The sequence below is a fragment of the Nelumbo nucifera genome, chromosome 1 (genome assembly GCF_055504915.1).
Source record: "Nelumbo nucifera cultivar China Antique chromosome 1, China Antique-T2T, whole genome shotgun sequence".
Classification (NCBI taxonomy): Eukaryota; Viridiplantae; Streptophyta; class Magnoliopsida; order Proteales; family Nelumbonaceae; genus Nelumbo; species Nelumbo nucifera.
The window spans coordinates 57,245,480-57,257,879 of NC_142649.1; the positions used below are offsets into that span (position 1 = coordinate 57,245,480).

General features: G+C 32.5%; 1 protein-coding gene across 1 annotated transcript; it reads left to right on the forward strand.

The window, feature by feature from the left end:
- Positions 1 to 1,859: 1,859 nt before the first annotated feature.
- Positions 1,860 to 3,410, forward strand: LOC148803302 (uncharacterized). Its single transcript, XM_088896422.1, has one exon. The coding sequence runs from the start codon at positions 2,047 to 2,049 to the stop codon at positions 2,317 to 2,319; it is 273 nt and encodes a 90-aa protein (XP_088752548.1). The 5' UTR covers positions 1,860 to 2,046; the 3' UTR covers positions 2,320 to 3,410.
- The last annotated feature ends 8,990 nt before the right edge of the window (positions 3,411 to 12,400 follow it).

Sequence of the window (12,400 nt, forward strand, 5' to 3'; positions counted from 1 at the left end):
ATCTTTGTTAGTTCAATTTTGAAATTATTTTTTCACTCGGTTATTTATCTCATGATAAGTACAATTTTTTGGCATTATATGGCTACACAATGGAGGGGCATATCCCATCCCCCAAATCCTTAACCCCCAACCCTATTGGTAATGGGATTTGGTCTGAGATCTCTATTACAACTAATTGAGCCACCATCAGTTGGTTCTCATGCTAAGTAATTGATTTATGTATTTCTCATAATACTAGCTAGTAAGTGTGCACATGCTTTTCAATTGGCAATGTTTTATGATGATGATAGTAAATGATATGTTTATAAAATTTTGTATATTTTTTTATATTTATATATACCTATAAAAATTACTTATTTGTTGCACTTGTTTTTGTTTCATATGATGAATATACAATATTAGAGATATGTCCAATTGTTTTATAAAAATTTATATATTTTTTATACTTGTGTGCTTTCATAATTTTTTTTTTAATTTTAGTATTTAATTATGACATCAAGGGTTGACACATTTGACCCAAAAAGTTAAATTCTTAAATTATCACCAAATAGCAAAATAACTTCCTTTTTGGGTTTGTTTTAAATTTGTATTTTGTTTTCATCATGAATAAAATCAATTATTCTTTGTCACACTTATTTTTCTTTAATATAGTTAAGTAATATAAAATATTAGATATGCCCAAATGTTTTCCACATAATTTATATATTTTTTGTGTTTTTATCTTATTTTAATTTTTATTATTTAATTATGATATCATGGGTTGACACATTTGACCAAAAAGATTGAATTGTTGATCTACCACCAAATAGGAAAAGAATTTCACTTTGGGTTAGTTTTAAATTTTGGATCACCCCCTATCTGATCCCATATAAGTTATATATTTATTTATATAAATATATATTATTTATTTTGCATTTTATAAATTTTTTATATTATTCATTTTTTATAAGAAACATGTATATATATGATGAAAATAATTAAAAAATACTTGTATTTTTTATTTTTTCTTTATTTAAATTGGTACATATTTTTCTTTAAATAATTTATTAATTTTTAATGAAACAATTCAGATCGGATCAAATTCAAAGATCTGACTTATCAATAGGATCCGGATTCAGATAGAGGCCTATCAGATCCGACCAAATCTGTCATAAACAGTATCAGATTGAATACCAATATACCCTGAATCGAATAGAATCCAATCCGTTTGCATCCCTAGATATCTACTAATACTTACCTTGTTATATGATCTTTCCCACCATCCACAATCCGTTGGTTGCCTACCCTGGCCAGGATTAGGTTATAAGCTGATTTTAGTAAAAAATTGCCTACTTCGTTAATCAACTAAAAAATTGTCATTAGGGCATGCATATACCACGAAACCTCCATTGGTTGAAGACACATCTCACCCACGTGCCCATCAGCTCAAGATCCAATACAGAACCTCCAACTAGCAACTGACATGAAAGAGTGAGAAACACCAATGAAAGACAAGACAACAATATATATCAGAATTGCCAAAGGAAAAGAAAACAATCCAATTGAATCACTCCAATGATTCTGGCAAAAGCGGATTAATGGAAACCACGCGCTCATCAGTCAACCAGTGGGCACAAGTTTTTGATTCATTTGAGACTGGAATTCCTGATTATACTCCTCAGATGGCTATCCACACGGGCTCTTGTAGCCATTCATGGAGCATACAGTAAAGGGCAAGCTAGTAAAACTCGTCCAGCTTGTAGTAGGAAGAGATGGTGGATTCCTTTCTTATTTATCCATCATTTCTTTCTGCCTTTGTTTGTTTGTTTGTCTGCTTCTTTCTTCTTATTGGACGCCCAAAAACTCAAACCATTGGCGTTGCAGAACCATGTATGTCTGAAACTGCTACTGGTTTTGTTGTACTGAATTTTATGAGTTTGATCACTCTCCCTCACCCCTCTCTCTATATATAACAACCCCAGCTCCAATCTGCTTCACCAAAGCACAGACTCACAAGCAATACTTCTAAACCAAAATTCAGAAACAATCAACAAATAGAAAAGAAAGATGAGTTCCACAAGCCGGGCTTGGGTTGCTGCTGCAAGCATTGCAGCTGTGGAGGCGTTGAAAGATCAAGGCATCTGCAGATGGAATTACACTCTGAGGTCGTTGCATCAACACGCCAAGAACAACCTGGGATCGTTTTCACAGGCTAAGAGGAGCATCTCTTCTTCCTTAGCGATGGCCTGTAACAAGACATCGAGAGATGAGAAGCAGATGAAGCAATCCGAGGAATCTCTGAGAAAAGTTATGTACTTGAGCTGCTGGGGTCCCAATTGATCCATCCCCACACCTCCCTTAGCACTACCGGTGTTATAGATTTTGGCCCAGCAGACGAAGAATGGCATATTAAATTGGGGTCAACGGACAAGAAGCTGAGATGGCAGCACCCCCAGCAAACTTAAACGTTGCTCATCGAGGGAGGCTGAGAATGAAATATACCAAGAATTTTGTAATTACTGCATATAAACACCATTAAATTGTTATACAAATATATACTTAATATCTCAAAATCTTCATTTTTTTTTCTTTTGGACTTCATGATACAACGGTGATATATAGATGTTTCATGGATGGGTTGAATCACGATTGATTTCCTGGATATGTGGACAATGCAGAGGTTTGGCTATTTATGAATCATCCGTTCTTCAATAGGTGATGATCATCCAAATTATCCATCCGAGGAGAACGAGACTGACCTTCTCTTGAGAAACTTCCTTCAAATTATGGCTGTTATTTAATAGGTTAGACCTTCTTTCAAGGCAAATTTGGTTTAAGCAATACACATAATAGCTTATGATGGAGTCTGTAACATATCTACTTAGTAACCCACAACAATATGTGTTGGTGCCTTGAATTCCTGTTCCTGTTGCGATCTCCCTCCATGTCACAACCTGAACAAAATTGAGAAAAATTTTGATAGTAATTTGTGGTGGAAGTGGAAGGTATGCACTCATAGAGATATGTGGAGATCATTAGTACCCATGTCTTGTAGCATATTGGATCATCTAGTAGATATCTGATCTCGCAGCATAGCCAATTTTGCGGCTTATCCAATGTGGCTCATCTGAATCTTGGTTGATCTTGCAATTAGGATTTCCTGTGATCTTGTTAGACTCGGAGGAGTGATGTTCTAGGAGGATCAATATCAGTAAGTTAAGAGCATTCAGAATAGGGGTTTAATTTTCTCATATAAATAGCTTTGTATCTTACATAGAAATTTGTCTTGTATCTTGGGGTCCTAGAAAGAAAAATATAGGTGTGAGACAAGGGAGAGGGATTTTCTCGTCGTATTGGGAGCTAGTGCTTTGGTAATGGGATGTAAACATTGTAAATTCCCATTGTTGATAGTGGATTTATTCTCCTTTATGCTTGTGGACTTAGGCTATAAGCCGAACCACTTAAATCTCTTTGTGTTTTGTGTGCTCTGTTCTATGTATTTCTTTCTATTTTCACTACTTTCCAGTCGTTTCTATCATTCTTGTGTTTGTTATACAGCAACAAAATCTTATCTTTCTATTTCTCTAGTTGTTGTAGCCTAGTTAGAGTCTGTGTTTCCCTTTGAAGAGTTATAGTTGATTTTAATATCTTCTATCTATAAAATTATGTTTTGAACATATCAATCAAATCGACAATTCACTTCACCATCCTTTAAATTTTATGGTATCAGAGCGGGAGATAATGGTTTCCAACGTTTGCTCTTCTTAAACTTCTCCAATCTCAACTTCTGTAAACCCAATCTCGTCAACTTCAGATTGGCAACATCTTTACAACAAACCTCGGTTAGCTTGTCATAGTTAAGCTAGACTGGTATAATTACTTACCTTGGAGAGGTTCTACCATACCTTGAGGGATCAGATCTCATTATCTATGCTGTTGGATCTCTTTCGTGCCCAGCCAAAAGCATTGAACAAGATAGCACATCAATAACAAATCTTGAATATAGTTGCTATTGAGATTGATGCTATTCACATTTGTCGAAAGTGTTGTTGGGCAAGTCATTAGCTGCACCATGATAAGAGATTGAAACTTGTATGTGTCCTTGTTTAGGGTCCTAAACATGTAACTTCAATATGAATTGATTAAATTGAAGAAAATAAAGACTTTAACTAGGCTACAGCAACTGGAGAAAATAGAGAGATAAGATGATGATGTGGATAACTAAGTAGATGCATAATATACTCCATCTTAAGCTATTACAAACGTTGAACCATGCTAGATTTGTAGAAAAAAACAACCATATTTCCAGAAACTATCACTTTAGGTATACGATAAGGATAATGACACAAGTCGATCAAAACAAACTCTATAAATATTTCTTCAATACATAATGATGGAAGTTGGTACTTGGAGTCTGAAGCTATTAACCATCTTATTGCAGATCTTGGCAACTTGAAACTCCATACATCCTACACTGGGATAGATCAAATTAGAATATGGTGCAATATGGAAACAAACCATGTCCAGAGAATATTCAAAGAAAAGAGTAAAAGTCGAAGAAGAATTCTTCACTGGATAATAGGTAAAACTCCATACCTATTAGCAACGGTTTACCATGAAAACCATTGCTACAATACATCTCTAGCAACGGTTTTGAAATACATCCGTTGCCAAAAACCATCTATAGTAATGGCTTTTTAAAGCCGTTGCTAAAATCTATCTATGTTAGGGCACTTACAAAAATGGTTGTATATAAAAAACCGTAGTTATATATACAAGGGTTGTATATATAACCGTTATATATGTTTTCTTTGTTCCCATATTATACAAATAAATAATAATTTTATAAAAAAATATATTTTTATTCAAATTATCAAATGTTGTTACAAAGTACACTTTTCATTTGTCAAGAATACATGAATAATTGTTTTCCACAAAAAAGCAGAAAAAAAAATCTTCACAAATTGGGCTTTGTAGTGGGGATCCCATAAAAAATGTGAAATAGTTATAGAGACTTGTGGAACTCTTATATCTGTCACAAATCGGGCTTTGTATTGCCTATGCAGTAGGTGTCTTTAGTTAGTTGTGCATGTTCCCAATGTTGCTTATTTAGAGGTAGTAAAAAGAGTGTTTAGATACCTCAAGAAGTTTATAGGGAGTGGTTTGTTGTTCAAGAAGCATGGGCATTTGAGGGTTAACATTTATATAAACACAAACTAGGTTGGGTTAATTAATAGATGATAGCAAGTCTACGAGTAAATATTGCACCTTTATTGGGGGCAATTTAGTCAACTGGAGAAATAAGAAACAAAGTGTTGCACCTAGATTCAGTGTCGAAACTGAGTATAGAGCTATGTTTCATGGAGTTATGGAGGTTCTGTGGATAAAAAGTGCTATGCCACTCAATGTAACAATAAGATTGCTATCAACATTGCAACCAATCCTGTCCTACATGATTGCACAAAGTACATTAAAATGGATAAATATTATTTTTATTAGGGAAATACTTGAAAACGGGGAGGTGTGTACAAAGAGCCTTGTGGCACAATGACCTTTGTGAGATGCCAGTACCACACTACCACTTAAACAGTCCCCTTCGTTCCGGGACAGGTTCTTCCCCTCTAGTGATCTATCAAACTATAACCTGGAGCCCACCTCCTCCTTAATTCTAAAACTCTCCATTGTCTGGTCTGGGGTGGTGGGACTCCCGTCTCTTTCTTCTTTATGTCCCGATTTGTATTTCTTTTCTCTTGACATGCACGTTCAGAACCGGTGGCTTCTTTGTTCTTTCTGAAACCACTTCTAAATCCGCCTCTGGTTTTCTTCAAAACTCTGAAACTCATGAGCTTGTTGTCACCCACTTTTTCTATATATACATAAAAGAGCTCTTGGGTTCATTTCATCCAAACACAGATTCATAAGCTTATGTGCCCTTCTTTACTAGAGAGAAAAAAGAGATAAAGAGAGAGAGAGAAAGAAAAATGAGTTCAACGAGCAGAGCATGGATTGCAGCAGCTACTGTTGGGGCTGTTGAAGTGATGAAAGATCAAGGCCTATGCAGACGGAATTACACCCTTAGATCAAGTGATGAAAGATCGTTGCACCAACAGATTTGTCAATCAGTTTGTGTATCATAGAGATTTCTATGAATTGTAATCAAAATTTTCTACCAAATAAGGCCATCCTATTTACTAATTTGGAGTGTATATTAGTATATTACTCTTTGAAAGAACATTCATTAATTGTTTATTAATTTAAGAAAAATAAGAATGTAACATTCTCATATTAAGGATAATTAGAAAAACACCCATCTCATTATTTTTAATTACTTGCAAAAAAAATATATAAGAAATAGATGGTCAAATGTTTGGGGCAAGGCCACAGTTGGGCTAATTGACTTGGACTATCTGATTAATACTAGATTAGAGAAGAGAAGAAACCAATTGATCTCTCGATTTCTTCAATTAAAAATTTAAAACATCCATGGCTCAAACTATAGGTATCGCAGAGATTACCGCAGATACAATTACAAATGCATGGATACAGTGAAAAAATTAACTGCACATAAATACATTTGGGAAACTTTGAAAAAATTTACTGCCACTATCATATGTTAGAGAAAAATCGTGGGAAGGCGTCTGATTTGATCATGTATTTATTATTCATTATAATTAAGTAATAATTAATATGAAAAAGTACCATTAATATTTTCAGTTATTTTTCTAACTAGTATTTGGTAATGTAAGATAATCTATTCTCCTTTTCTTAATAAATGAACGGTGATTGTATTTTCATTTTGGTTGAAAATGACTAAATCATGGTTTTTGAACTGTTGTTGACCTGCATAGTTGCCTTCAGCACAGAAATCGTCTAGGCAACCATTTCTGTTTCAACCCTAAATTGTTTCTTTGTTAAAAATTATTGATTTGGTTAGTGACTGTTGACCCGGGTTGTTTAACCATTTGGCTTGTTTGATTCAGGCAATGGTTTTTAGCCATTTTTTATTTTAATTAATTTTTAATTTTGTTTTTTAAATTGCAACAACGAGCCATCTGTTTGAACTAGATGGTTTAACCACTGACCCAAAATCGGTCGCCAAAGCGGTTCTGATTCTGAAATAGTTTTTGAAACATTCAACTAAATTTTCAGTTATTCAAGACGTATTTTTGTGATTTATGTATAATTGTAATTAACCTCAACATTGGATGCTTAAATTTGAGCTAAGTCGCTTCTTTTGCTCCTCATTTATGCAGTTCTTCCCTTTCATCCACTGTTCACCACTGTATTATTGGGTATCCTTGCTCATTTATGTAATCCATTGTGCCTTGTGGGGCAATAAAAAGCAATAGTTTATCACTAATCCCACTATGGGGCTCATTCTCTACTATCTTATCTTGGGAAAATCTATCATACAGGAAAGATTTGATATGGAAGGAGTTTTGACCAATCAAAATCCACTCATGAAATTTGATAAATGACACCTGATTCGCTACCACATTTATGATTCAAATTTATTGATCAGTTTTCAGATATCATACCTTTTTCATATCATAGTTGAACCATCTTTTCTTTTTTTCTTTTTGGTTCCTTTTCTCTTTCAATAATTGTAGATAGTGTGGGGTTTTTCTTTCTTTGCTGAGATCTTCTTCTTTAAGAAAATAAAGGAAGAAATCAATCTATTTGCTAGTTGTTTTAAATCCTTTTTTACCATGTTCTTGGTTGTGGTTTCTTATATTTTCTATCAAGGCTTTGGTGTGCGTTTCTTGCCTTTTAATTGATTGGTTCGAATGACTTTTTTAGTACTGTTTGGTAAGATCTTCCCTTTAGTACTTTTTAACTGAAATGAAGCTTGTTTAGTGGTTATCTTATACATAAGTGGTGATTTTTATGTTGATGTTGAAGTCCTCTAGTCTCTACAACAACTTTGGTGGCAAAGGGATTTGATCCTAAGTCTCTACAACAACTAGCCAAAGGAATGTAGAGAATGTTGTTCTGAATTATGAATTTTAAAAATTATCAAATATCCATTTTGACCCTATATAAGAGAGTTTTTGTTTGTCTTTTTGGGCTTTCATTGGAAAACAAAAAGTTGTATGATTGCACTTTAAGAAATAAGAGATAAGAGGGAATGAACACTCAATTTTCTATTAAAGTTAAAAGATTCCTCTTAAGAGATAAAATTAAAGTTAAACGAATAGGCCCTAAGCCACCATCAGTTGGTTCTCAAGCTAAGCAATTGATTTATGTACTCCTCCTACTTCTCATAATCATTTTTTCTACTATTTTATCTGTAAAGTATTACAAATTTATAAAACTTTGGCAAATCACTATTTCTTCATTTTTTCCCTTAAAAATACATTTTTTATAAAGCAGCCCATCCATCACATAGGTCACCGCTAGTATATAATAGAAGAAAGAAAGAGGGAGAGGTGAAGGGTCCTCTAACCATAGAGCTCAAACGTGCCTCCTCCTACTCTTCTTTATGGAACATGTGCATATAACAAGGCAAAATTAAAACCCTCACAAGTCTTCATTATTGTATCTTGTAAAAACCATATTTACTCTCTAATAAGACAATTCTTAAATCTCTCTCTCTCTCAAAGCTTAATAGTTAATGTTTGTAACATTTCTCCTCCCCATTAAATCTTTATTTTCCTCTTAAATATCTCTTAAACCCTTTTGGCTCTCTCTAACAAAGTAGGGGTATAAATTAGATGGGTTGGGTTAGATTAAGGGTTAACCTAAATATGAACATTAGCTTAGACCAAATTAATGTCAAAAAACCAAAATTTGCCGACCAATACATGGGGTGAACCACTCTAAAGAAACCATTGCTCCTTTACTTAGGCTATCAGGTTTTTCCCTCTTTTTATTAACTAGTAAGTGTGTATGTGCTTTGCACGTGATAGTTTTTAATGATGATGATGGTGATGATAATAAATAATATTTCCAAAATTTTTTACAATTTTATTCTTATTTATCATAACTATTTTTGTTTAATATGATAAATATACGATATTAGAGATGTGCCCAAATGTCTTCTACATTTTTTTTTGTATTTTTTATACTTTTGTTTGTTTACATCATTTTTAATTTTTATTCTTATTTAATTATGACATCAAGGGTTTATACATTTAACCTAAAAGGTTGAATTATCGATTTGATACCAAATAGGAAAACAACTTCATTTTGGGTTGATTTTAAATTTATATGTTACTTTTAAAATCAATAAAAACAATTATTGTTTGGCACAATTATTTTTTTAATATGGTCAGTTAGTATAAGAGTCAATGAAAAATAGGGGTATTCTAGCCAAGAATTGGATTCAATAAATGTTACTTGGATTTAATACCTTAAATATAAGACTTAATGTGAATGATTTGAATGTGGAGAAAAGTGGTTGTTCAAATTACATTTTTGTCCTTACAATGATAGAGAGACCAAATTAAAAAATTGGGGCATTTTAGTTAAATAAAAAATTCCATGCTCTCATTCACACTTTTAATAGTAGTATAGATGGGGCCTTAAATTTTCTATTCATAAATATTGTTCATTTGCTTTATTGTCTCAATTAAAACTTTTTTATTAAAATACAAATTTTCCTTGATCATAGCTCAAAATTAAAATACAAATTTTGTAAAAAAATTCCAGAAAATAAGACTCATTCACACTTTTATAAGTAGTATAGATTTAATTTAATGTAGATTTGTTTCATGGATTGTTTTGGTTCAATAATAAAATATAGTAAGAAAGAACTTAATGTAAGTCTTTGGTTATGAATTTTGAAATTGTTTTTCCAACTTGGTTATTAATCTCATTCTAAGCACATTTTTTTTTTCACTTTGTAGAGCTACACAATGCAAGGTAGCCCATCCCCCAACCCAAGTCTCTGGTACAATTAGGTAGAAAACATATCAATTGAGCCATTATCAATTGGTTTATGTTCTTATCATAATATAAAAGCTTTATCAAAAGGAAAATTTGAAGCTCAATAACTAAAATAAAATATATAAGAAAAATATTTTTATACTATTCTACATGTAAAAAAAGTAGAAATATATAAAAAACTGTGGTTAGTCACTATTACTTCATTTTCTCCCTAAGTATAATTTTAAACAGCATCCCATGCATCACATGGGTCATCAGGGGTCCTCTCTCTACAGACCTCACATGTACATATTCCTCCTTTCCTTACACATGTCCATATTTATTTTTAAATTAAATCATTAAAAATATAATAATTCAAAATTAAAACCCACATGCATCTTCGTTGTCTCTCATAAAATCTATATATACTTATTCTTTAATAAGACCATTCTTAAATCTCTCTCTCTCTCTCTCCATCCAAAGTTTGTAACATCTGTCCTACACATTAAATCACTCTTTTCCTCTTAAATCTCTCTTAATCCCTTTTATCTCTCTCTAATAAAGTATAAGTGTAAATTAGATGGATTAATCTTGGTTAAATGCCAGCCCTAAATAGGAACCCTAGTTTGGACCCAAACTAATGTCAAAACCCAAATTTGCCAACCTAGTACATAGGGTGAACCAATCTTCTTTTTCAAAAAAAGTCTAAAGAAGTCATTGCTCATTTCATGGGTTATCATATTTTTCTCTCTTTTTTATTAATGTAGTGTGGATTTATTTCATGGATTGTTATAATAAATGCAGTAAGAAAGCACTTGATATCAGCCTTTACTTATCTTTGTTAGTACAATTTCGAAATTCTTTTTTTTTTTCCTTAACTTGGTTATTCATCTCATGTTAAGTACATTATTTTGGTATTATAGGGCTACACAATGAGGGGGGTATCCCATTCTCCAAACCCTTAATCCTCCAATCCTAGTGTCAATGGGATTTCATCCTAGGTCTCAATAAATAAATAAACTATTTTTTACTATTATCTTATATAAAAATCTAAAGAAACCATTTCTCCTTTCCATGGGTTATTAGGTTTTTTGTCAATGTTTGGATGGTTCATAAGGAGAATTAGATGCCATTCAAAGGTTATTTTTGACTTTTCAAATGTCACTTAATGGCTGATTAATGGACTAGTTATATGTTTTGTTAAAGTACACTTTTGTCCCCAAAAAAATTCATTGATTAAGGGATAATTTATGTCCAATGAAAATTTTAGAAAATCAGATTTTATTCGCACTTTTATAAGTAGTATAGATATATAAGCTATGTAAAAAGGAATAAGTTTAAAACTCAATATCTATAAAACAAATATTTTTTTTACTATTTTATATGTAAAAAAGTAGAAACATATAAAAACTGTGGCAAATCATTGTTACTTCATGTTTTTTCTTAAAAATGCATTTTTAAACAGCCATCAAATGGGTCATTGCTAGTTAGATAGTTAATTATAAACATACAGTTTACATAAAAAACCTTAATTTGCTCATAAATGGGAAAGTTCCGTTTCCTAACACATCCCAAATTGAGTAAAGTTGTTTAAAGATGCAGTGCTGATGTGAATGGAAATCATCTCCTAACAAGCACCAAAAAGCTAGTAAAAGTATTTCATGCATTAAGGCCAACGTGACATATATAGGTGAAGCATGATTCGGCTTCCAACTACAAATCAAACAGACCCTATATATTTCTAGGAAAATGCAAGAGGTGTTGGGGGTTCGAGTTAAAAATAAGAGGATCTGATAAAAAATCAATGCATGCATAAAAGGACCTGACACAATATTCATAAGAAGAAGTGATTTGTTATCAAGGCTCAGTTTGGAAGGAGTATAAATACAAATATGTAGAGTGTAAAATCTTGTATTTTGTATTATCTTGTATGTATTTGTATTGTACATATTTGTATTTGCACTCTTTTCAAACTGAGCCTAATTGAAGGGGCTAAAAGGGGTAGAATAGACAAAAACAATATAGTAAGAAGTAGTGAAACAGGATTCATGTAGCTGACCCCATATATAATTGGGATAAGACTTGGATGATGATAAAAAAAAATAAAAAAAAAAAAGGTGGACCTAGACTGATGATGATCTGATTTAAAATCAGAAAACTATTCTCATCTTGCTTCCTTTGTGAATCAGATGTTAAAAGAGGGCCTAGATTGGACCAGACCGAGATCCCCTGTACACAAAACTACTGACCAACTCTAGGTGAGGTTTTAAATTTTTTGAGACGTATAGTGGGGGCCTTGTGCCTCTTGAGTCTTGGCTCTTGCTTGCAATTTGAGTGCCTTGTCGACATCATGCACAAGTGGAGCTAGAAAAATATGAAATGGAACTTTTTTCTCCATCCACTTGACCCATTTGATAAGATACCATTTATAGTTAACAAGAAAAAAGAATATAAACGACAAAACTTGGATCTAATTGTGAGATTTCGTATCAGGTAAAGTGATATAATCAATATTTCCATTATACAAATGGAAATATATCAATATTTAAGATAT

What these genes read in the sequence shown, in the direction of transcription:
- LOC148803302 (XM_088896422.1), top strand. Translation starts at nt 2,047, where the DNA reads ATGAGTTCCACAAGCCGGGCTTGGGTTGCTGCTGCAAGCATTGCAGCT.